Here is a 26,509-nt window from a genome sequence, read left to right as displayed (position 1 = left end):
AGCGGATCCTGTTATGCCTGGAACATACAGAAACAAAGAATTGGCGACCTCTCACAAGTGACCATGTTCAGCGACCAACAGATATTATGTCATCTGCCTTGTGACGTAATTGATTCCCACCACTGTGCTGAAGGCTACTGCGTAATTCATAGTTTGGCGAGCGTCACGGTAATCGTGGGCTCGGCGGGCTTTGTCGACATTTCCCTGAGGCTTGCACAAAGCTCGAGCTTTGAAATGCTTTCACACTTGTTAGCCATGTCAGCACCGTGCGTGGGTATCACGTTCACCGTGCACGCTCCCGCCGGGCGTTCGTGAGTGACGTGCACGCGGCTGCGGTGTGCATACACGTGCCGCCCCTGTACCCCCGCGTGCCATGACCGCGGCCGGTGGGGTGTTTTTGTCCGTGTTACCGCCGGCTCCGCTTACCATCCGACCCGGCGCATCCATCACGGTGTCGGCGGCTCGGTCCCGGCGGGCGTTGGGCGCCGGAAGGTGCCCCGCCGCCGCCCGCCGCCAGTCGCTCGCTCTTTGTCTGACCAGCTCTCTGTGTGTTCCAGGCGGGCGAGCGATGCGGGCGGACTGATTGACGTTCAGCAGCGGCCAACCATGTCCAGACGGGGCAGCGCGGCGGCGGCCGGGTCCGGCTCAGCTGGACTCTGGTCGGACGCCGCTGCCGGCCCCGACACCCCGCTACGCGGCGACGACAGGTAGGTCCGCGGGGAGCAGGTGGCAGATAGTTGCCGCAGTGTCTGTCGCTGGTGACAGCTACGTCACCGTTGTGTCCGTCCGCTGGTGACAGCTGGGCAGCCGCACACAGAAACTTGTGTTGTGGCTCCCCTCACAAGTTTCTGCAGCAGCTTGACGACAAGCGGCAGCCGTTGCTAGCGGGGGAGTGGGTTCTAGCTGAGACCACCGTGACACCGTCTTGTGATGTAACCACGCGCCAGACGCCTTAGTGTCGTAATAGCAACCCGGTGGGGATGCCGCTGTGTATGTGGCGCCTGAGAGTCACGGCGGCTGTCCCGTTATCAACTGCAGACCTCGGGCGTTTCTGCGAAGGGGAGCAGCCAGAGACCGGATGGGAGCGGGGATGGGAGCTTTCGCAGTGAGACACAGGGGATACTGGATGCTCTGTGGTGTAAAGACACTGCAACACTGCAGCTGGCGAGATACTGAGAATGGTGAAAGGATGCCATAGTTGTGCCTTCGCAGTGTGGGATGATTGACTCAATGACTCACTCGCTAGATCCGGGGGAGGTAGTTTGGAATCCGTGGGTGGCGGTGGTGGTCCCTTGCAGTGTGGAGCTTTAATTAAACCGTTCCAGGAGAGCCGACCCACGGATTGTATTTAGAACCAGCCCAGGGGAGGAAACTCCCACACATAGCTCAAGGTCGCTACAGGATTGACGGGCTGCCACTCGAGAATAACTGGATTGTAGATCTGTCTCTGCTGGCACGTGTCAGTGCGATGTCGCCGTCTATGACTGACCCGGGCAGACAGTGCTCAAACAATGTGAGGCTGAAATCGGTGTAACGGTCAAAGTCCGACGACTCCATACAAGGTTTTGTCAATACTCTCATAATCAGACCCTCTTGAAGATGAGATTAACTGCTAATGCTCAGAGCTGATCAAAAGGCACGACACATTGAGAGCGCACGACTTCGGTGCTCGGTAGTGGTACATACGCATCGGTAATCGCGACTTTTCTACTCGTATGTGGAATGCTGGATAGAAGGTTGCTGCTCAGTTTTGTGAGGCTGTTCTATGGACAACCGGCCTCGGACTACCAGTCGGACCTTGATTAATTCCACGAGTGCGATGCGGAATACCTACTCAATATATTTTGCTGGAGAGGTCCCAATGGACGCCCTCCAAGGACCCCTTCTCCCATCCGTCCCGGGTACCCGATCTCCCGGTGCCCTTTCTAATCACGCCCCAGCCTTGTGTGCCGACAATCCCTTCATACGTCCGTGAGATGCCGTGATGGCCGGCCCCGCCCGTCTGATCAACGGACAACGTACCAAGGCCGGTAGCGGTTGGGCGTGGTGGGCCAGGCGTGGCGGCGGGGGTGTGGCTCACAGATGACGCCGGTACACACCCTGGCCTTCGTACCGTCATCGACGCCATCACTGCCGTCACTGTCACTGACGCCAGCACCGCACTGCCCACCGCCAGGAGGATTTAGGACGGCAATTATCTTTTTTTGTCACCGCCAGTGACGCTCTCTTGCGTAACACCGAGAAAGACACTTGCATCGTAATGGTTTCATATTGCAGTTGCAGTTGGTCGAGTGTATGCCCCACTACTATTGTCTGCGTCTTCATTCGGTGCTCGTCTCCCCGGGTCCAGTATCTCCCCTATCTGCTTGGCTCAGTATCTCGCGGATCTCGTCTGGCCGAACTCAGGATCCGGGCTCATGGCCACTTGCAGCGACTGGCCCGCCCAGTCGACTGGTCCGCCCAGGTCAGCTGGTCCGGTGTGGGTGTCTCGTGTCCAGCCCATGTCGGAGCCGGTCGCGAAAAGCCGGGCGTTGCGGACGTCGTTCGCCGGCCTAGTTAATCATGTAGGGTCTGACCGATCCCCGGGGACAAAGTGCTGATTGGTCAGCGCCCACAGGGGAGGTTGGCTGATGGGGGCGGCCGCGGGCGGACCTCCCTGCGGCGAGCCGATTTCCTGGGATGGTATGCAGTGAGGGACCATGGAGACGGTTTGTCTCCATGATCCGTCACGACGGTTGATCGGTGATGGTTTGTCTGGGAAGGCGTTGTCGGAGGACTTGGCCGTTGGCGAATCAGTGGAACATTTGGGGGTTGTTACATCCAAAGGTCTCTGAGCAGTCATCTTTTGGCTGAGTTTGTGCAATTAAAAATGTGAGGGATGGTGCTGTCGTCCCTGCCTCTGGTATACAGAATGTTGGGTGGTTTCTTTCATACGAGGACTGGCTGTCACTGCCAAGTGCCAGCCATTGTTTTTTGTTCAGGAATCTCTCCAAGGTGACCTTTACCAGAGAAAAAGCGACCCATCGCCTGGTAACTGAGGGGCTTCGAGAGATCATAAAACGGGTTCTGGGATGGTTCTGGTGGAACTGGGCCGTAGTTCGTGCTTGCGCAACTTCGAGAGGATGTCTGGAACTCCGATACGGAAGAAAACGACTCGTATCGTATGGAAAGTGTATCATATGTCCCGTGATAGCTACTAAGCTGTCACCCATGAGAAACGTCCATCTATTTCACTTATAAAGAAGCCTATCATCAGAGCTCAAACCCCATCACGCTATCCCAACCAACGACGGATGCCACTGTTACTGGGTGAAAGAGGCGTCGCTGCTGTCGTTTTTTACGCCTGGGAGCCGGTCCCGTGCGACTGGCGTCACGCGTTACGCTGCTGTGCGTCCCGTCACGTCATGTCACGCCTGCCGACCTCTGGACACGGGTGGCGCGGTGCTGAGGTGGCAGCCGCAGCCACTCTATTTACACGTGCGGACCGCGACCGGTCGCTGGCTGGGAACATGGCCCGGCAGCGCCCGGGGACATTCCATTCATCCGGCCACGTGCCGCTGACGGGTGGCGCTGTAACAGCCCACGTGCACAAATGGTACGGAAAGCCTCCAGCGGACGTCGCAGCTGGAAGCCGTCTGCGGCAATCGGGAGGAAAATTTCTCTTCAGCGCTCCCGCGTATGGTAGAATGCGTTACGGTAATTCAGGCGACAGGACCTCGAGCTGCGTTTGACTCTCCGGGTCCTACGACTGACATAAGTCGAGTTCCGCGGGGGCTGAATGGACTGCAGTGCCTTTGTTGCCTCCACGGCAGGCCTGCAGTTAGCATGATGGATCGGTCGCTGATACGACCTCTCAGGCACAATTGAACTAAATTACTCCATTGTGTCATACGGATTAGGCGAAATTTGCGACTATCTGTCTGGTGTCGTCAGTGGTTGCGCTCAATGCCACTTCTTATTTTTAGCAACATTATTTAGCTTTCGGGAAAGGAAAGCTGACTGAGATGCTCCCGTAGATATACCAGTCACCTCCAGTTTCAGAAGTTCTTAGTCTATCTGTGAATCGCCTGGTCGTTTTAAAGTCGCTGCCTGCACGCCAAATCCTCTTGCTGGTCTTCTTCCAGTGCAAGAACTTGTGCAGTCTGAGCTGGACGAAGCTGGTCAACTAGCGCTGATGGTCGGTCCCCTCTGTGTCTGCTAGCGGACTCTTTGCAGCTGCACGACAAAGCCCGCACGTGCTCAGGAAGCGGTGCTAAACTCTGAACGCCAATAAGACCTGTGTGCAGTGGGCACAAAATTGGTTCGTAGATTATTGCTGATTGAACGATGTGATTGATCGCTACTGCTGTAACGGGGATCGGTACATTGAAACATCCTTGGGCCATCAGATCGAAGTAGATTGGCCTTTCATGCTGATTGTTATCGCGGCCCTCGACTGGCGTTATTGAGGACACTCGACTGATCCAGCTAACATTGTCGCCAGCCCTCTGAGTCGGCTGAATAGTGACTGCAGAATGTGACCATGAGTCGCTGACTATCTTCTACTTGAGTCCTGGCTTTAAAGTGAGCTGTCCGAGCCTGGTTGTACGCTGAGAGCTGACAGGCCTGTTAGTGAATTAGGAGCCTGACCGTGAGTGGCGAGTTGCGCCCCAAGATGATCGTTGTTGTGAAGTGGCCCGCACTCTCCCAGTACCGTCCGCGGTAGGTGACGTATAACTGAGGCAGTGCACTTTCTCCATCACCGTCCGGTCCCGGTGTCATAACGGAGCTCCGTGCTCCCACGCCGCTGAGTCAGCCGGACCAGGGTGCGGCTCATGGTACCGGGCCGGGTCACGGCGCCGCCCCGCCCGCGCCCTCGCCTCCACACCTGAACCCGTCAGAGGGATACGGCCGCGCGCCTGTAGGGATGAGAGTGGGTGGATGGAGTGAGGGAACGATGCTAAGTGAAGGTCGTGCCGGAAAGTGGGTGACGATATGAGAGGGCTTTGTGCGCAAATGCCAAAGAGCTTGGCGCTGAAATGACGAAGCAAACGAGTGCTCTCAACCACTCGAGTCGTATGCCAAGTAAATGTTATCGTAGGAATTTGTTACTGCATCGTACTCCAACAAGCAAGGTCGCAGATGTAAAGCCCCATATACAAAGCCAGGTGTGATGCATTTTCGTCTCCATCAGGCATGAGTCATCTGTTTGCTATTGGATCATGTGGCGCTTACATAGTCCATTGAGGGCTTGGACCACGTTGAGACATCACCACGACGGGGTGGGACGGTGGTGAAGGGGTGATCTCCCGTATTGTGGCTGCAGGTGGGGCCCCGTGGTGCCTTGCCAGAGGTCGTGCGTCTCTCTCTCTCTCTCTCTCTCTCTCTCTCTCTCTCTCTCTCTCTCTCTCTCTCTCTCTCTCTCTCTCTCTCTCTCTCTCTCTCTCTCTTTCTCTCGCAGTGGATTTGATCTAGTTAACATCTCGCTATGAGTACCGGAATATTATATTCTTTCTTTTCTTTCCTCCACGTCCTTGCACTGATAAATCTTGAATATCAAAAGGCTAAATTTAAACCACTTTAGCTTGATAGCTGCTGCTTACCCGCTTATTCATATTGTGCGTCAGCTTATGTAGGAGGCAGCAGTCTCTGCAGCAGCCCTGACAACCTGAAGCTGCAGATAATCCTCTAAATTACACTCCACGAGCTATATTTGGAGTTCAAAGGGCGCCTGGACATGAGTTCTGCACACCAGCTCATTCAGGAGCAGTTGAGAGCTCTGAAACGGTGCCTCTGATCCACGCTCCGGTCTCCGGGAACGCCAGGCATTTATATTTCCATCGCGCCTGTGTGGGTCTAATCTTGACGGCGTGGGTCTGGTGTAGCGGTGGCGTTTCGTCAGATCTGCCCCGGCCACTGGCTTAGAGCGGAGCGGCGATCCGCGCTCGTCCGCGGCTGGGAAGAGCGTCACAAAGCACGGACCGCTGGCGGCGCTCGGCCGTGGCAGTGACCGCCGCCGCGCCGCCTCGCCCGCTTATTGGCCCACCGGCGGCTGTTAGCCGTCGTTACCTCGGCGCCGAACACCCGCAGGCAGTGGACCGAAACCATCGATTGGCTTTAACAAGAGACCGCCGAAAACAGGGCGTCCTGCTGGCCGTTGTGTTGGCAACTCACTTACTCTGTTACGGTCTTCTAGCTTCCGTAACGATGTCTGTCTAAGCATACTCAAGTCTGTCTTGGTTCTCGGACAACTGACACAAACCTCTGTGTCACATCTGACACACAGCGCGCTGTGTCAAACCTGACACATAACGCTGTTTCCGCGATGGCTGCAGGCTGACGCCACGGGCGGCTGTCCAATTAGAGATGATTGGCGGCAGGGCGGTTCGGAGCCGGGCGCCTTAGCCTCCCAAGGTGGTCGTATTTCATGCCGGCGTTGCCGCCTGGCTTAGTAGGACGCTTCCCGATCGACCGAGGACTAACCCTGACACGGTGGCAGTGACCCAGTCGGCCCTGACTGAACACACGTCGGTTTTGTGGCGCTTTTTGTAGAGCGTTTGTCTTAGGCAGGGCCGTGCTTCTATGTGCCTAGCGACTGCTTTGTTCAAAATTGACCTTCCTGTTTTTATCCGGTTATCGGTTTATCCCATTATCCCCTATCGTTGATGGATTACGATTTTGTTTTTAGCGTGGGAACTGTATGCCCCATAAAATTAAAAGCATTTCCGCCTCAACGCTTTCACTTTTGTATACCCGTTAGTCATACAAATTGTCAGGGAACTCAGATTTGTTTTTCAATAGAAAAACACAATTCTAAAGCATAGTGTTTTAACTATTGACAACAAACCTTCGGTTACATACTAGAATAAAGTCATCGAGCCTTTGTGTTCGTAGCCGTAGCACGTATTGTATTTCTCGCCGTCCCAGCTCTTGAACACAAAGAGGCCATCCTGCATGGCTGGGCTGTACCACACCAGAGCGTGCCTCTCTGCCTATCAAAACCGTGCCTATCACCAGAGCGTGCCTCTCTCTGATGGTGTCGATCATTTTACTGCACTCACGCATGCCATCGTGCCTCGTGGCTCATTGTCCGCGCGGGCCGTGCCGCTCGTGGTCTATTGTCGCCGATCTCTCGACCGTGGAACGGGGCCGGCGAGGCGATGTTGAGGCGCTGCTGGTATCGAGGCGCGCCGGAACGGCCATTGCCGTCGCTCGTTCGGGCAGCTGATGGTGCTCGGAACGGCGCGACCGAGCTGTGGACCGTCTCAGATGTGCTACGGACCGTCTCCGAGTTTGGACAGGCCGAGGCTGTGCTCGGGTCCAAAGCGGCGGACGAGGAACGATGATGGTGTGAGCGTGACCCTAATGTCGTGGTTTGTGGTTTTCAGTGCTATCTCTTACATGCTTAAATTACTATATTTATTATAATACTGTAAATTGCTTTTACTGGTTTACTTATCCCGTTTTATTACATGGGCAGAGACATATAACCTCTGTGTATCGTTATGCAGAGGTCTACGGCAGAGAGAGAAAAAAAAAACGTCAGTTTCCCATAGGTTTGCGGACGTGGTGGGAGGAACCCCGCTCATATTCGGTCATACGATCTTGGACAACTGCCAGCAACCCTCGTACCATCGAGGACCAGTCACCCCGGCCGTCCCGCTCCCGGGTACTCCGCCCCGTTCACCCGATCGGTGTACCTATCAGCTGTAGCCTGGCACGGTCGGCCGCTCGCTGTGCGGCTGAGAGGCGTGACTGGCCGCCTCCACACGGCTGGTGACCAGTCCGCCTGCGCTCTCAGCCGAGCGGTGCAGTGAAGGGTCCGATCGGCCGGTCACGATTGTCGGACTGGGTGCCGCTACTGAGCCTTGAACAGGGGGCGGGGTGGACTGGACGGACGGCTGACGGTAGCTCCGCCCGTGACGGCAGGGTGAACTGTGCCTTATTTGGACAGCGGTGACGGCAAAGGTCCGCGGCTGTCCGCCTGTCTGCGTGTCGTGTGGATCATATCGACCTGTTCACAGACTCCACCGCCTCGCCGCTGGGCCGCTGGTCGATTCGTCCCCTGATTCGTCGATTTGTCGCGTCGGTCCGCGTTTTGGGACCTCGGTGTAGCGTCACTAATGTAGGTAGCAGAGCTGCGCCACCGTCCCGGTTTCCCTCCGACTCAGTAATCTTTTCTCCCTCGGCCCAGTCTCACACGCACTCACTCCCCTGTCATCGATCGATACCGGCTCTCGCTCCATCGCCTCTCGCTCTCGCTCCACCACCCTCTCACTCTCACCCTCTTCGCTTCATCCGCCGCTCATTCACTGTCGCCAAAGAGGAGGTGGTGCATCCTTCCGCGCTTTTCTGGGGTCCCCTTGTTCTGTCGAAGTTCCTTCCGACTTCCGTCTTTCTTTGTCCCTCTGTGCATTTACCATTGACTGTCTCCCTGGATCCGTGGCTCGTTTGACCCACTTGCCGGTGCGATCGGTGCGCGCTGGCCGCCCCTCGTTTATCCCCATCAGTTTCGTATCATCTCCGTCCCCGTCCCGGTGGCGGCCGCCGTTCCATCGTCGCCAGCCACGTCAGCAGGGACGGCGCGCCGGCCTTCCACGTCATTACTGACATAGCGCCGTCAGACAGCAGGCGAAGCTCCGGTCCGAGCGTATTACACCTTGCATCTGAGACTATCAATGCATGTCTCGCCTCACGTCCCTGTCCCCCACCACACCCGGTGGGAGGTTCCCAGATATCCTGGCCGCTGCCGCTGCTGCCATCATCTCCCCGTCCTGCCGTGTTGTACAAATGTTTGTGTGTTTACTCTGGCCCCGCGGCCACCCCGGGATGGCTCTGCGGCCGCCGGAGGCGACAGCTGCGTTGTCTCTGGCCACTGCGCACGCCGCCCGCCGCCCGTGGTCCATCACTCGTTTGTTGATGTTCCGCCACCGGTCTGTATTTGTATGTGCAAAGAACTGCTGCCGCTCTGCCCGGAGCTGCACTTCAATCAACCGGGTACTCGTGATGCAGGAAATCGGCAGCCAGAGATGTGTTGTTTTGTGTGACGTGGCGGTCGGTCTCGTTGCAGTTTTGCCTGGCTGCTAACCGGCGCCGTCGGGTCGTCGCGCACCGTACCTTCCTTCCGCCAGGGCTGGTTGGTGTCATCGTTTTGGCGTTCATGGCAACTGCGGACTTTCCTTGAGCAAGACGTTTACCGAGAGCCGAGCTCTTGTCTCGTGGATACGCCAGCCATCTCACTGGCTGTACCGTTACGCCAAGGCTCCCGCGAGAAGGGCTTTGTCCCATTTAAAACCTGTCGGACGCCGCAGCCGCGCACGCCAGGGTGCCCGTGTTCCGTTGGTTTAGCTCGCATGTCATCCCGTCCTCGTCGTCTGCCCCTGACGAGCCAGCCAAGACCAGTTACGGCCAGCTGAGACCGGCCGATACCAGCTGGGCTGGGCTGAATTTTTCGAAAAGGTTTCTCGTCGGTGGGCGCTCTAGATCATTGGAGGTCGCCCGTGACCCGAGTGAACGGTTCGTGCTAAACGATGCCAATAAAGCGTCCGAGGCCCGCTGACGCGTTAATTTGCGGGCCACTCTTCTGCCGTCGGCCGGGTGCTCGGTGATGGCCGCGGTGGGTCGACGGGTCCGCTGTCGGCGCCGCCGGGAAGGGTGACTGATGGGGCATGTCATCCATGGGACAGTGACAGATTGCCAGGACCCAACCGAGACGCCGCCCGAAAACGTCGCGAGGATTTCGTCCCATGATTTAAAGGGCCAGTTGGCATCGGTTTATGCTGCAGTTTGTGTGCCAAGCATCGATCCCAGGCTAGTGGCTGGTTGATAAATATTTTGTAGAGATTAGAATTCTTGAAAGAGTTCCGGCATCATCTAGCATCCACTATCCCAACATCGATGCTGTGAAATGATGAATTCGATCATGGTGGCCGTGACGCTAAATTTCTTTTGCGACTCTCGAATGTGGCCTGTGACTTCACCTGTTACGTGCCGCAGATGATGATGCTGAATTTGAGCACGTGCAGCGGCATGATCAAAGAAAAATGAGTGTGAGCTGAGAAAAATGCAGTGCTGCCAGATTCGGAGGATTTCCGCAAATCTGGAGGATTTAGAGCGTGACTCCGAGGGTGAATTTTCAATCTGGAGGATTTCACTTTCTGGAGGAAAATCTGGAGGATTTATGTTACCAATAAAATGACACTTTAAAAAAAGGGGAAAATTGCATGATCCTGAATAATGTTTACATATAATAAATTACACACACAAAAAAGTGTTCATAATCATTCACAACAACCTATTTGCCTTTATCATTGTGTTTTACTTATTTATCTTAGGAATTCTTGAATATTGTTTCTGCTTGTTTTGACGATTTGAATCGTTTTGTTTACACTTTACAAATTCCTTCTTTCCGGTTGTGATGTGATGTGAGATGTCGTGTTGCGAGTAATTTGCCTTATTTTTATTTGTACCTACCGAATTGTGATCATTTTCAAGCATGGGAAAACACCAGTACACACAACGGTACAAATCGGATTGGGAGAAAGAGCCTGCTCTCCGCGGTTGGTTGGCACCAGTTGAGGGCGACAGCTCTCGTGCGCGGTGCAAATGGTGTGGATCGACGCACATGGCGAAGCACAAAGATCTCGAAGACCATGCTAAGTCTGCAAAGCACAAGAAAAGCGCTGTGGGTGTTAAGTCAGCCAGAATAAATCAGTGTTTCCCAGCTGCCACGTCAAGCCATGTGGAGTCGGTGAAACGGGCGGAGCTGCATTTGGCTCTACACATTGCTGAGCATGGATCGAACGCATCGGTGGACCATCTCGGTGAGTCTGGATCCGTGCCAGGTATTAGTTACTATACCCTGATCTTTTCAGCCTGACCATCGTCATCTGCGCTCGAAGTACCAAAATTGACTAATTTCTTGACTTTTTAATAACAGCGCCAATGTTAAATATAGCCGACAGCGCGTGATAATTTGATTTTGGTACTTTAAATGGATATTCAGGCTTAAAAAATCAGACTATACCTACTTAATTTTTCGCAAAATTTACCGTGAGTTCAATTTATTTGACGTTGCATGTCGGATTAATATGAGTTAGGTAAAATCGTGGTTATTTTGCCTCTCAATCTAGCTCCGGAGTAATGGAATCTTCCTGATTCCTTTCCTGTCATTTCAAGTCTGATTTAATGTAAATGGAGTAGGGTTAAAATGCGTTTCTTCTGTTCGTACGTATGATATTTTCCCATGTCAGTTTTGACGCATTCTCGTAAGATTTCAATAATAAAAACAGCTCATAGAAGATAATTCCTTAGCCACCTTGATTTTTCAATGCCTATATATGTCTACATATTTGTCGACGATGCCTACCTATATGTGCATAAACCGGTCATAAAAATGCATACGTTCATTTGGTAATATGAGTGGCTCTGGGTGATTTGGAGTACAGTTGTGTTTTCAAAAACGCAAGGTTCAAATGTTTTATAATATAACATTCTCTCCCTCCTCCCAACTGTTCAGCATCACTCATTTCTCCCGCTGACATATCCTTATTCCCCGTCCTTTGCTAAGGTGAGGTCCTGTCGAAACGTGTGGACCCCAAATCCGCGATCCTGAAGGACCTACGCCTTCATCGCACTAAGTGTTCCGGCATCATCAAGCACATCCTGGGACCGGTCCTTCACGATGAACTCCTTCAAGACATGAAGGGATCCTTCTTCAGCCTGGTTATAGATGAGTCTACAGATGTTTCGGATTGCCAGTGTTTGGGTGTGATGGTCCGCTATTTTAGCAGGCGTCATAAGCGCGTGATAACCACCCTGTATCGCCTGATTAAACTGGAGTCGGTGACGGCGGATGCCATCACGCAGGCGGTGCTCGACGCACTCGAGAAGGACGGTCTCCCAGTGCATAGGCTCGTTGGGATCGGTGTTGATGGGGCGAGTAGTATGGTAGGTCGGCATCATTCTGTCAGTACTCTGTTGAAGGATAAGGTCCCTCACCTCATGGTAGTCCGATGTTTGTGTCACTCTCTGAACTTGGCAGCTAGTCATGCGTGTGCCGTGCTTCCCCGGCATCTGGACTATCTCATTCGAGAGACGCACAATTGGTTCGCTCTAAGCCCAAAACGTCAAAGGGAGTACGAACAAGTCTTTAAGACTCTCAATCCCGGAGAGAACAACATCAAAATCCCTAAGGTGGCAGAGACAAGGTGGCTAAGTCGTGGGAAAGCGGTGAGCACCATTTTGGATCAGTACCACGAGTTGAAAATGATATTTCAACTCGCGAAAGACCGGGATAGGTGCTATCAGGCAGAGGTGTTGTATAACATGTACAACGACCCGCAAAACCATCTTTACCTGACCTTCATGTCGTCACAGCTGAAGGCTATCGACCGTCTGAACAGAGTGTTTCAGAGCGTAAACCCCGATCCTTGTGTAATTCACAAAGACTTGCAGTCATTTGTGCAGGACTTGCTCCAACAAATTGTGATGCCGGCAACACTGAAAGGTACATCTGCTGACCAGCTGCCAGGACTTGATATACGTGCGAACCTCATTCCAGCCCGAGCAGTGTTCCTCGGACATACGTATCATATAGAGGAGGGGAAGGTTTCAGATGCACAAGGTGTGATTGTTCGTGAAAAGTGCCGCGAGTTTTTAGTCGCCCTGGCAGAGCAGGTTCAGAAACGGCTTCCGGACAACGTGGCAATGCTGTCCGATTTGACCCGACTGTCGGTGGGACCCGATGCTGGACCGAGGCGTTCCATCTCGGGTATCGCTGCCAGATTTTCAACGATATCGGGAGATCCAGATGAGGTTGAGAGGGAGTGGGTCGCACTGCACCGCGACGAGCTGACCCAGGATGGCGCGGGCCAGGATCGCGAGCAGTTTTGGGCAGACATGAGTGAAATATGCATGGCCAATGGTGAAAAGAAATACCAGCACGTGTCTGATTTGGCGATGGCAATTTTGAGCACGCCTGTCTCAAATGCATCGGTGGAGCGTCTGTTTTCTGTTATGAATGTAGTTAAGTGCAAACAGCGAAATGCGATGGGCATTGACATGCTTGAGGCGATATTGACTGTGCGATCATACCTAGCCAACTTCCGTCAGTCATGTGTGACTTACGAGGTTTCTGACCGGATGCTGGCAGCCTTCCGCAGCGATGTTATTTATTCCTGTGAGTGGCCAGAGGGTCTGTGAGCTATAAGTAGGTATGGTAAATATATGCGCCTATGCGCACCCATGGTTCAGTCTGACATTTTGTAACGACAGTTCGATGGCTGCGAAAGAGCATTGCTAGTGTGATATATGATTAAGAGAATTGGAATGCATCTGTATTAATGCCCCGTGTTAATGACGGTCTGATTTTTATGTTCGGTAAGTTACCGGTGGATCGACTATAGAATCTGGAGGAATCTGGAGGATTTCAGCGCGGACGCTGGAGGATTTTCTACCTGACCATCTGGCAGCACTGGAAAAATGGTGACAGAAAAATATAGATTGACCTGGATCGGAACAATGAATTGATTTTCTGATAATAGCAAGGCCATATATATAGGGATTATAGTTTTAATACCGCTGATTTGATTTTAACGTAACCTGACGTGATGCATCTTTGATAACAAATTAAAGCCAATATTAAAGATAAAATCAGGCAGCCGCCACTTGCAACATCACCCATGGAAAACTACCTTCTCATATGCGATATTAGGCTGCTAAATCGTCGCCTGTGGATTAGCACTAAGCCATGGGATCACATTAACATCTCCTCGGCCACGCTTTTAGACGATACAACTACGATAATTATTTCATCGCTGTTCGCTCGTTCGACATGCCTGGAAAGCTACTAACGCTCCGCTCGTCTGTCAGCTGTGACGTTCGGGCGCATGCTTATGCTCGCTGGCCTTCCGATAAACATCGACCGCCGACCAGTTCGGTAACGGTGTGTCTTGTTGCCATGCGGGTCTGCTGCTCGACGCGACGCCGATGTCCATGGCGCTGGCACCGGTGCCCACTTTTCCGGCCTCCCTTTCACTCTCTGCGACGGCTGGCTGCTCGACCACTCAGCTCTTCTCGTGCTACGGTTGCGGCTGAGTTCCGTGAATCCATCCCCAAAGAAGCTTTGGTCTTCACTAGCCTCCCTTCCTCCCACACCCAAATCAGCCATGATCCCCATCGGCTGCCGTGCGCCCTTCATCAAATCCACGCCGTGACCGGAGATGAACCCACCCACCATCGACCGGCGACCCGGCGCCATCTCCAGCCGCCCCCGTCGGCCACGACGGCCGCTATTGGCGTGCGTCGTTCCCGACAGCCACGTGACCCGGGCCTGGTCGTCCGGGGCCCACTCGGTCATCGCCGCGCCGGTTCCGGCCCGGTGCGTCCGCCGTCCGTCGTCCATCCTCAGCCTTCGACCCCGGCCCGGACCCTGATGATAGCGGCAGAGGCGATCGGGGTAGAGACAGACACAGAAAAAGTGACGGATGCTGCAAGCTGGGATTTCTGTGAGAACGGAAATGCTATATAAGACCAGAAAGGCAGAGATAAGATGCGAAACATTGAGCGTCGCAGGGATTTCTGTGAGAACGAAAATGCTATATAAGACCAGCAAGGCAGAGATAAAATGCGAAACATTGAGCGTCACACAGTGGAAGAGAGATCGTACATGCAGTCAGTGACAGGACGGGTATGTGGATTCGGCCTTTGGTAGCACTAGGACAGTGCGGGGGTGCTGCGCCAGTTCCGGCTGGGAGGGGGCGGGCGGAGTGGGGGATCGGGGCAGGGAAACGTCGCAGTTCCGGTGCCGCAGCTGGAGTCCGGCTCGACTGAGAGGGGGTGGGCGAGGCAGAGAAGCTTCTGCGGGCTCGACTCTGTCTTCTAAGAGGTTTAATGGTGGGGCGGGGGCAGGACGGGCTGACCAGGGGGAGGTGACAGGGTACGGGACGGCTGACTCTTGGATGACAGCTCCTCATTTGTCGGAGGAAAGGCGCCTTGATTAACCCTATTAGTGGCAGGCTCCTGGCTACCCCTATTAGTGGCAGGGGGGGCTGTTTACGACCCCCCCTTGATATCTCGAGATCTAACGGGCCGATTTTCAAAATTCAAACGGCATTCGACTTCGCTCAACGTGATCTACATTTCTAAAAAAAAATAAGAAAATGTCAAAAGGGGGGTTGAGGGGGGTAAAAACGGGCAAATTGCAGATACATTTTAGACTGCTTATCACGGCCAGGTTTCTGAACCAATCTTAACGCAACTTTTGCCGATCGATAAAGAATGAACCAGGAATTCACATGGATCCTAAAAATATGCATTTTCAAAAATCATAGGCGGATACAGATCATTGAGATTGGGGGTACACAAAAAGTATAGCAAATAAGGTTTTTGTTGGTACTGTTTCTAAAAAGGGTGGTAATGGTCTTGTTATGTTACAATTTTCTTATGAGAGAACGACTACAATTGTATTGGTCATGCATAGGCGGTGTCAGGGCACCTATGTTGGGAGGTAAAACATAACCCCCCTTTTTGGACGCCTGGATCCGCCTATTATAGCAAAAACGTGTCAAAAGAGGATGCACAATAACTTTGTATATGTTATCACATGATAAAACTGGTGCATACAGTTATAATACATCAGCATCGTGATCATCGCCCAAATGACTCGCTTCACGAATAGGACCCCCCAATTCCCAGTGCTCTGGAGCCGCCCTTGGTAAAGTTATGAACTTGAAATTTTCAGGGAATGTGCCCCATTTAGTTTTAGGAAAAGTCAGAAAATTTCAGCTTCGTAGCTTCAGCGGTTTCGGAGATATTCCCGAAAAACCTGAGGGGTGGATGAAAACAACCCCCCCCCCCCTGCCACTAATAGGGTTAATGATGAGTGACAAATGGTGGCAGAAGGCTGACGGTAGTAGAAGCCACAAGCCGACGTGAGGCCAGCAAAGTCACAGTTTCAAAGAAACCTTACAGTGCATGAGTGAAGATGTCACTAATGCCAGTCGTCATCATGACATGCTGCATTAGTGCATTATGCACTTGGTTACAAGGCTTTAGTGCGGATGTAGGTTAAAGGGACTATCCCACCTTCTAAAATGTTGTTAACACCAGTTAAATTGTGCCCGACTTTATAGATTGGATGACCAGGAACACGGTTCTGGCATTTATTTTTCAATAAACATCTTAGGCTTCCCATATTCCCAATACGAACTTTCAAATATGTGACGTCACAGCCCAAAATTACCTCCTTCCCCAGGCCACATTACTGTCATAAAGCTGATTCTTTTTACTCTGTAGGCACCACAACAAAGTTCAGACCAAGTTTTAAGCGATTTGTCAACGAACAAACCCATTTAAATCAGAATGACTAAACGAGGTGACGTCACACTAACGGTCGTTCCATGTTGAAGATAGGGCCTTGTACAAGGCCCATTTTCAAATGAAGGGAACGAATTTCTTCAACACCAAGAGGCCGCGGGGGTTGCAACCTAGATAGATAGTGGTTTCTGAACCTCGCCGCAAACTTGGCTATCTCAACTCAAACCCCATGTTAAAGGTGGGATAGTCCCTTTAATGTTTATCTCAGAACTAAGTTGCCAATCGTGTCTGTCAAAATCCGGTTATCTAATTGCAGCAAATGATGTAGGCGTATGCCATGTGTCATATGTCGATCGCTGATGCAATAATCCCCTCGCCAACATTGAGATGGGTGGTGCTGTCTCCACTCTCCGGGCGGGATTGTCAGACAAGCTGCAGCCAAATCCCGTCACGTACTTACTGTCCCGTCACGTACAGGAACTGCGGCACGGCCTCCCTGAAGCCCAGCTTCCCGGATGCGTGATGGACGGATTCCGATGAGCCTGGTCGATGTGGTGGTGGAATACTCTGCAGACCCAGAGCGTGACCACAGCACACGCACAAACGACTCTGGTTTATGCAAAGAGCCGGAACTTGCCGCCTTGGCGCTGAATGTGGCTGGCCGTCTGTTGTGTTGCCCACGCCATGTTGTGCCGCAGTGTTGTCGTTATCGCCGGGAGGCCTACTCAGAGGGTCCCTCCCTCACCCCGCGCCGCTGGTTCCGGTAGTCACTCAGCTCTGTTTGCCCGTCGCCAATAGAGGCGATGGACCGGCAGGAGCCCAGTTGGCCGCCGGCCAGCGACTGTGCGCCGCTCCTCTGTCCCGGAGCGTGTTTTCGCCTCCAAGCACCGACCGCGTTGCCATTGAGGAGGCCGTCGTGCCTCGTACGTTATTCGTGATGCGTTGTTTGTTGGCCGGATCGGTTCTTTATCGCATACGATGGTGACCCAGTGCGTTGACGAGGGGACGGGAATGGACGCGGCTTGGGGAGTATTGTCCTCTGTTGGGGTGGGAGAGGGTGCAGTCGATGGATCGTAAGTGGTGGCTGATGTGCGATGGGTGTTGAAGGGTTGGTGGCTGGCGGCGAACGGACGTCGGGCGATGTATAGTGGGCGGTGGGCGGCGAGCAGTGGGCTTCGGGCAGTGGGCGTTGGACGATGGTCTGCAAAAGCTCGGGGTTGAAACACCAGGACGTGATATTGCGCGCATGTGAGTTACGCGGCGCTAGCTCAGCGGTGATATGAAATTGCATTCGTGACCGTGGCCTGCAGAAACCCTCTCGAACTCACGTAGCCGAACCGCTATTGAACCGCTCGACCAGCGTTCAACACAACGATTGTTCGTATTGTGACTGGAATTTGACGGCGACTGCTAACTGCTCAACGCACGTAAGTTGGACCGGCTGGTGCGGACGGTAGTGCGGCTGGCAATCGGCCCTGCTCAGTAGCGGTCTCCTTCTAACGGTCCAGTGTCATGGCATGTGCAATAAAGACGGTATCACGGCCGGTGACGAAGCGCTGAAACTCTGGGGAACTTTGAAAATTGTTTCCAGTGAGGCTCGATGAAGGTCGCTGGACGATGAGCTATGATGACAGGCTTTTTGTCGTCTGTTTTAGTGGCCGGGCAGGTCGTTGGTCGGGCGAGAGGGCTGGGTCACTCGGTAGACTTGTGATGGGGTCAACGGAAGGTCGCGTTGGACACCCGTGGCAACTGTCTGGCAACTCTCTGCCCGGGATCAGAGGGCGCTGCCGACAGCAGCCCGATTTTGCGAAGGCATATAGAGCGGCGACGTCCGGCTGAACTTAGCTCTAGCCAGGTGCCCAGCTGCCTGCAGCATCCGGGTGTATGAATTGGGACCCAATATAGCTCCTGCCATGCATAGGAACCATGTCGAGAGCGGTGGATGTCACGATTATGATCTCCATTTAGATAGATATCCGAGTGGAATGAGTCTTTATCAGGCCTGTCTGCCTGACCAGCTCTCGTTTGTCGGTCGTAGTGTCGGACGCTCGTCCGGCTATCCACCGTGCGGCGGCGGCAGCACTCTGGGAAATGCTCGGCTAATGCCGGTCCTTCTTCAGCGCGGCTGCGCTCAGTTTCAGTGCCGCATGGCACGACAGCGACGACTGATGGCGGCCGGCCGCGCCACGACCGCCCCTGCCGCGCCGTTACTTATTCATGGAACTCGTGAAGCGGTCCTCTAGGGCGGCCTTGAACTTGAGGGCCTGGAAATGGCGGTTGGAGCGCGGTGGAACTTGGCTCGATCGAGGAATGATGACGCTTCTGCTGGCTGAGCTGCTCTGAACCTCAAATAGAAGACGAAATGGATGGCACTGCCGGAAAAGACGTAGAGGCACCGTCGGCGGTGTTATATGGTCTGTTTCCTCGAGTGGGGTCCGTGCTTAAACATGGAATGAAATCTCGGCACATCATGCGGCGTGAATAATTTCGGCCAGCTCCGCTTCAAACACATTTATCATTTATCATCTGGCAGCGCTTGCAATCTTAGGTCTATATTAGTGTCATGAATTTCGGCTCCGCTAATAGAATTACAGCTCGGCCTGCGGCCTCAGCATTTTCCTTTGTCAGCTGGCGCTGTATTTTGCAGTCTGTGGGGAAATACAGGCTCAGTGTGGTCACTAAAGCTGGGTTTCCAGCTGCACCGGCCGGCGCCAGGGGCGGCGCCCGGCTGATAATGCGTGACTATGGCGGTGGCACCTGTCTGGCGACACGCCCATTCCAGTCACTGAGCCAGGTGCACATCCGGGCGTCAGCTGAGCGGCCGGCTGACCGACGGTGACTCACCTGGTCCGCCGTCACAGCCGTCAGAGGGTCGGTATTCAGCAGTGACCGGTGACCCGACCCGACCTTTGCATACAGCCACAACCCTACCCGGCGTGACCCGCCGGACTTGACACATCTGAGAAACAAATAACGTCCGCTCGCTCTTGTTTTAGCATTGCTTCTAATTGGCTTCTTCACACGTTTGTCTTATTCAGATCCGTTCTTGGCCAAACCTTCACGGTTCGCAGATGGCTGTCATGAAAATATAGTCGGATCGTGATTCGTGAGCACTGAGCAACCATCGTATTGACCGGCGCCGTCTCACGTGGCTCCGTTCCGCCCCGTCGCCGCCGCTGCGTCGATACCTGGGTACCTATCGGCGGCACCGGGCGCCTTGTCTTCATATCGACCAGTTGGCCCGCTCCCTCTCCCCCCCCCCCCCCGTCGCGTCGCCAGCTGATCGGTGGTCCCGGGCAGAGCGGCACGCCCTGCGCCCTGAGGAACACAGCCGCTCAATGGCAGCCGGGCGTGAGGACACATTCGGTAGATCGTCGCCGCTCGCGTGTCGCCGGCGACTTTCACCGGTCGCGGTTTCCTGGACGACGACCGGCCGGCTGTTGGTGGAAGGATTGTGCTGCGTGTGGGCCTGCGGCCGGGCTGTGCACGGGCCGTGTGGAGCCGTGCCGTTCTGGTGCCGTGCACGCGGCGTGCTGTGCTGGCACGGTTTGACGCGGCCGACCGCCCGTGCTCCGTGCGATGGCGTGCGTGCAGGTCCCGCGTGCTTCCGCCACAGCCAGCTGGTGTGAATGTGCGGTATCAGCCGGATGCGGTACTGCTTGCCGAGCAGACGTTGGGTTGGACTGCCGAGTGCCAGAAATATAGGCTACTTAGTTCTCAACTGAAAGCTCCGTGTGTACTCTGCAGTAATGATCAGGACATGGCATCCGCATCAGGACCGTCTGTCCGCATTATTGACATTTGCAGAGTACGGTCATTCACCCTCTCGGACCAAAAGCGCCAGCTCATCGTGCGTCGGTGTTTTGTTTCACTAGGCCACACCCAGCACGGCAACGACATCGACATGCAACTCAACGCTGGTGTTACCGTTACCTCGCTCCTGCATCCGTTTAGTGTTTCTCCCGTTATGCCCCCCCCCCCCCCGATCCTTTGTCCCAACATACACAGTGGTTCCACACACAACCCATCCCACCCCGCCTCCACGGCCTTCTAAATCTACACATTCCCTCCCCGCTATCCCGTGGCGTAATCATCATCAGCGTCGCCATCATGCGCCGGTTTTGCCGTCGCCGCCTCCTAAGTGCGCCACTCTTTGTCGCCATCCGGTCCTGCGCGATAAAGCTGCGGCCATTCTGCCGCAGCTCGGCCTTTGTGGCCAGGGTTTGTGTCCGGAAGGCAGCGGTGCTCGAACTGTTTCCCGCTACTGGCCTTGGAGCGATCGAACTCTAATTTGTCGTCGGTCTGTAATTTGGGCGTTGTTGTGGTAGCACTGATACTGTTTTCTCTTTGTGTCGCCATCAGCAGCTGCGATGGTACCGTAGAGTTGTTACTTGGGGGCGATGCACTTTGTCCGCTTTGTTGTAAATTTGACCCGGCTGACGGGCGGTGTAGCCTGGTATTGTGAAATGCTGTAGGTAACTCCGAGGTTCGTTTTGACAGTATCACTTTATTGCCTGTTCGAGCAGCGATCGAAGTGAAGAATGATTAGGCCCGATCACAATCTGATCGGGCCTAAAATTGTTCCGATAAACGTGGCTGTGAACTGAGTGCGATCCATTTAATCTGACCTTCACGCGACCATGACCGGGTTATGACCTACCCATCTAATAATGAGCTGACTCTCCTGTCACCTGTCATGCTAGCGTGTTCTGACACTGTCGGGCCGTGCCACCCACCACCGCTCATGTCAGTGACTGACGTTTCTGACCCCTGCGTCTGCCTGTCGCTCTTCCCTTTGCGAGTGATACCATGACCGGTGTCAGGTGTGTCGCTCTGTTTCCAGTCGAATGATGCGAGTGGTACCCTGACCGATGTTTCTCTCTGTTTCCAGTCGAATGATGGAGCTGGGCTCGCGGCGACCCACGCTCACCAAGCCGCCCTGTTACCGGTACCCCGCCGAGGCCGGCTACTCGGCCGCCGAGTCTGGGTACGGCGACGAGTGCGGCCTACTCAGCTGTCGACCGCGCGCCCTGCAGCGGTTCGCCAGCATCAAGGTGGGTGACGGGGTCGCGTCGGCGGAGACGGAGAGGCTTGCGATGTGTGTACCTGCGTTGATGGGCTGCAAAATAGGTATTTTGTTGTGTTGATGTGTGCGAGTTGATCTTGTGGGACTGCCAAAAATCGTGGCGTGCCGCGATGAGTGTCATATGCTGAACGGTCGTTGTAATATGCACTCTGCACCGGGAAGTATCAAATGATCAGCAAGAAAAACAACGCACAACCCACGATTTACGGTTTCCTGTATGTTTGATGCAGTCTTGCAATGCAATCCAGCCATCCAAGAAACTTTGCGCGAGACGTTTTCTTGGATGGTTTTCTTGGATAGCTTGATTTCATCGAGGGCTTCTGTTTTAAAGAAAATTTGTAAGCTTTGCTGAACTGTTGAGTATTTAGAACTGCCAGTATTTCAGTATCTAACGTGTAGTTATTGTTACTGTATTTTATTTATGCATATTTCGGCCTTTTTTAAGCAGATAACGAACGATATTAAGAAACATACAGGAAATCAACAGGAAATAATATCTAGGACTCTACCGCGACGAAATATTTCTATCTCGAGTTTTCAAAGAATTTCATGCACTCGGCCAAGGCCTCGTGCATGAAATCCTTTGAAAACTCTCGATAGAAATATTTCGTTTTCGCGGTATCGTCCAAGAATGTATATTCAGTGTGGTTATAGTTGATAGCTGGAATCAATCCGTGTTCGTTTCAGTGGCATGTGCTTCGCTGCACGCAGGTTTTGTTTCAATCATGCTTCCTGGCTCGGATTTTCCTGGTATTTTGCGTGGTAGTTTTCCGAGGGTGGTCGGCTGATGCCGACTGCTAGTTTCTGCCAGTCCTAATGCTATCCCTAATACCATCTCTGCAGGACTGGGATACGGGCGTGCAGGGGCGCCTGAACCTCCGTGAGGTCTGATGTCAATGCACCGTGGGGTAGTGGTGTCGCTGTAGGTAAGGGTTCTCTTAGTGTATTATGATGAGGTCGATGAGGCCACTTCTGTGGAAAGGAAGTTAGACAGGTGTTGGTGGGCACGACCCTGAAACAGAATTTCCTGGATTGGCTCAGGTATTGCCATAATACCGGATTCACAATCGACAGAACGGGTAGTCAAGTCAGGCAGCCCAGTATAACGGTAGTGTGGCATGGATTTCCTATAAGCCCGACAGAGGCGTTGTGTGTCCCAGAATTATAGGTGCGCTTCACTAATGTCATGCCTGTGCCATGTTTATATTTATATTTATTGCCACCGTAAAACGAATTCAACTGCACGGCGATGCTCCATTGCCTATTGATCTAAATGATGGCAACGGCGCCATTCCAGCAAAAGTCGAATGGTTTTCGCAACAGTGAACATGCATGAGTGCCACCAGCTTCCTTGCTAGGCATCACTTAAACTTCCGCCGCTGCTAAAGATCGATGTAAATGGTGTGACGTAGACTTGGCAATGTATTTCCGTCCCTCAAATTTTGTGGAAGTAATGTTCCTTATGTCGACTCAAAATCGGTTTCTTGCGTTGCTACATCTTAATAATGAAGTTGTTATGTCCGAAAGCGTCAAGCCATTCACCTTATGTGCAGTTTTTGCACGTGAAAGAACGTTCGGGAGCAGTGCATATGGTTAGGTTATTTCCTGTTCTGTCCGGCCACTGGCGCCTGCTGCATGGCTCACTGGTTCTGTTCAGTGGACCGTTTTCCTCGTCAGCCGCGCCGGGTCCTGTCCGTGTGGTATCCATACTGCACCATGGCTCCGTTCTGGACCGCCCCGCCCCCCCCCCTCGCTGCCGCGTGGGCGGTCGGATCGCAGCATCACACCGGCCGGGCATTGTCATTTCACGGCTGAAATGGTGCTGAGATGGCCCGCCTCCTCTCGCCGCCTGCCAAACGGATGTTTCGGAGCTCTTTGCCAGATGGTAGTCGCTACTGATTGCTGCGTTTGTTACGGGGGAGATGCTTCGCCCGATTACGTTGTTGACGAAGCCGACGGGCATTGTTTCAGGACAGACGTAGATAATAAGTCTTTGTCCATTCACTCGGGTAGAGTTTCACTGAGTGGTTTCAAATCCGGCTTGGACCTGTTCGGTTCGTAGGAATAATTCCAACGAAACGCTGGTTAAACTCTTTAACCAAATATTTGTTAGCTTGATATGTTCATACTTCATAGTTTAACTGCGCTAATCCTTTTTCGCTCCGATTTTGTTTCACTATGAATTGCCTTTCTATCATGATTAGCTGATACGGTTAAATGCATTGTGTAATTACAAGGCTTATCAAACTTCATCTCAACCCATGACAAACAAGTAAAAGTTTGTGAAAGTCCCTGCCGCCCCACCCAGATGTCCCATTATGCGTGCTGTCGGCTGGCCCTGGCTCGTGCCTGGGGACAGTGGGCTGGGGTCGCGGGTCACTGGTTTCACGGCGCTGTTTTCCGGCCTGGTTACCACCGCATCCGCCGTCCAAACGTGTTTCTCGGCTGCTAAGCCGGGAAGGAGTGCAAAGAGCCTGTTCTTGCTCTGGCTCTGAGGCCATTGTTCCAGCTGACCTTGCTTTTTTGAGGTAAGAATTGAGCTCCTTGTTGACAGTCGGAGTTGCATAATGTTTCCGTTGATCCTTGGGTATTTTGAGCGCTTAGCGTTCTTTGTTTCGGGTGTAATGATTTTTTTTTCTGGGGTACGAGTGTTTGATGTTGCGTTTCTTCTGATCCTTTGAGCCAGTAACCTGATATTTATTTCGTAGTTTCCATCCGTCTGTTACTTGGATCTTGTACCGCGGGTATGTTGGCTTTAAACCCCCACTCACACAAAAACTGTTGATCTTGCGCTCGTGAAAAAGTGTGCTCCACTAGGTTGTCGCTGTCAGCCAACAACCACCTGCTGCGCCAACAGCCGCCTGCCCCGGTGTGCGGTCTTGTACTTGTTTGCGGTTCTGCAGACGTTTTAACAGTCATTTCTCACTTTGATTCTCTGCACAGGTGTCTTTGTGTCCACAATACGTGGCTTACTTTGTGTTTTCTCCCTGAGGTATTTGGGCCCATACTCGTTGGTTTGTGTTTGACTAAATTTGTGTTCGCACACCAGTCGTGCCTGCATTAATGTTTGTACACAATTCAACAGTACAGGTACTCACTTCTGCAGCCACCGCGGCGCTCCACGCATATTGTTGCTCATAAAGATTGTTTTTCCACTTTCCAGCTAGTTGCGCCACTACTGTTGCCGGCAATACAGCCCCTATCTCCTTATCAGACGCCCATTTGTCTAAGACCCGTTCACCGTTTGTTTTCAGGTATTTGTGCTGCTGCTGTCGCTGCTGGTGACGCTCCAGCAGGCTCTCAGCTCCGGCTACCTCAACTCAGTCATCACCACCATAGAGAAGCGGTACGAGATCCCCAGCTCGCTTACCGGCGTCATCGCCTCATTCTACGAGATCGGCAACATGCTCACCGTCATCTTCGTCAGCTACCTCGGCTCGCGGCGACACGTACCCGTGTGGATCGGCAGAGGTTAGTGACCGACGCCGGTTAGACACGTCTTGACAGTGAGCAGAAACCTATGATAGTTAAGACACAGGAGTGAGGGGCGTCCCCTTGCCTCCCACCCCTTAACCGCAGCTGTGGCGTCGTGGTGTCAAGGCTTCAGAACGGGCCGAGGTATGCCAAGCCCGCGGCCCGGCGCTCGGGGCCTGCCAACGTTTGGAGACGGAATTAGTGTCTGCCCACTGTTTTTATTGACTCAGAGCTATGTGAGAGATTCGGTTTGGAATTAGCGGACTCGCTCGCCAGCGATTCCTCGTCTCGCTTGGTTTCGGTTGCGGAGGTCAAGGAAGTCATCTGGTCGGCTGACTGAAAATATCATAGATTAGGACCTGTCAGTACCACTCGTTTTTCCGTCCAACCCATTACTCTACATCTGATATTGTGTGGGTATTTTCTGGTATTTTCCAGACGACCGACAGGCCTCTGTTAGACATCGGATGTCTAATTTCAGCTCTGTTTACGAACTCCGTGCAGTAACACGTGCTGTGCTGATGGTTGGCTGCTCCAACGTCGTCATATCGCCAGTCCCAGCTCGGGGAACGGCGGGTTCGCGGCCGGGGCAGTGGCCGGGGGCGTGTCGGGGTGATTGGCCGGGCTGTTCCCATCGGCGGCAGATGCTGTGATTAGCGCGATACGGGCGCTGACGCCGTGCTGGGTCAGCAGGCTCAACAGATTTCAGGCCCACTTGTCACGCGTCTTTCGCCGATCGAGCGCGCTCATTTCATAGCCGGAAAGATGGATCTGCGATGGCGGCATCGTTTCTGGAATTGAGTGTGTTCGAGTGTTCTGAAATTAGCCGATGTCTTTATCGGCCGGCCGTGAAAGTGTGCTGGCAGAATATTTTTATCTTCTGGTTATGCTTTTGATATTTTACTGCCTATTTGTCTTCAGTTCCCTGCTCCCGACATATTGTTTCGCAACTGCAACAATTGCCGTTTTAGCCGCTTTGTCAAAAGGCATTTGAGAATGGGTTGTCTGTTAATCATCCTCGCCATTATTTGGACCGGCCTGTCTCGAGTTCCACCCCGCTGATGATATCGCTCAAATTTATCTACACGCGCCGGGTTGTCGCCGGGGCATCTGGCCTACATTCGCGCTGCGGCGGCCGGCCCAGTTCCGGTTATCGACCCTCTGTTACCGCCGCAGTCTTATGCCGGGACGGCCAGCATATATGGACTGAGGAGGCAGTGATCTGGGAACACTGCCTTGGGACGACCGTCATAGATGGACTGAGGAGGCGATGAACTGAGAGCACTGCCTTGGGACGACCTCTGGTCCGCGTGTTGGATAGATATTCCTTCCATTAGAGAACCCGGCCGCGGGCGTCATCCGCCACGCGTGCCCGTGCGGTGCCTGGTTCCTGGTTATGCTCAGAGGCTGTTATATGCCTTTTCTTTTTACTCCCCGATATGGGCTAAGTACGCGACATTGTGGTGCTTTGTGGTCAACGGCACACGGACGGTATTCCTGGCACCTGTGACGTGATGCCTCCAGCCCGTTTTGGTGCCCTTTTTCGGCATTGTATGGTGCTTGGTGTCATAGCAAGTCTCCTGTTCGGGCTGCTGTGTCCTGGGTGCACTGTGAGGCTGTCCGAGTCGGGCACCGTGCGTCTGGGAGTAGTGC

The 26,509-nt window shown here is 53.4% G+C and overlaps 2 protein-coding genes across 11 annotated transcripts in view; both read left to right on the top strand.

Moving 5' to 3' along the window:
• The window catches only part of LOC122383849 (solute carrier organic anion transporter family member 5A1-like), a 64,496-nt gene that overhangs the window by 16,311 nt on the left and 21,676 nt on the right, over positions 1 to 26,509 (top strand). For all 10 annotated transcript variants that reach the window (XR_006256907.1, XR_006256908.1, XR_006256909.1 and 7 more), the window contains exons 2-4: positions 558 to 707; positions 21,188 to 21,350; positions 24,637 to 24,853. Coding sequence is in view for 5 of the 10 variants with exons in the window: in XM_043370645.1 (XP_043226580.1) it covers positions 607 to 707; positions 21,188 to 21,350; positions 24,637 to 24,853 (481 nt within the window). In the remaining 5 variants the exon portion in view is untranslated. The remainder of the gene's footprint in view (positions 1 to 557; positions 708 to 21,187; positions 21,351 to 24,636; positions 24,854 to 26,509) is intronic.
• On the top strand, positions 10,080 to 13,425 carry LOC122383850. The gene is made up of 2 exons (XM_043370650.1): positions 10,080 to 10,802; positions 11,549 to 13,425. Exons 1-2 carry the CDS (start codon positions 10,475 to 10,477, stop codon positions 13,180 to 13,182), a joined length of 1,962 nt encoding a protein of 653 aa, XP_043226585.1. The 5' UTR covers positions 10,080 to 10,474; the 3' UTR covers positions 13,183 to 13,425.

The sequence above is a fragment of the Amphibalanus amphitrite genome, unplaced genomic scaffold (assembly GCF_019059575.1).
Source record: "Amphibalanus amphitrite isolate SeventyFive unplaced genomic scaffold, NRLGWU_Aamphi_draft 000175F_arrow, whole genome shotgun sequence".
Taxonomy (NCBI): Eukaryota; Metazoa; Arthropoda; class Thecostraca; order Balanomorpha; family Balanidae; genus Amphibalanus; species Amphibalanus amphitrite.
This window is presented reverse-complemented; position numbering and strand designations above follow the sequence as displayed.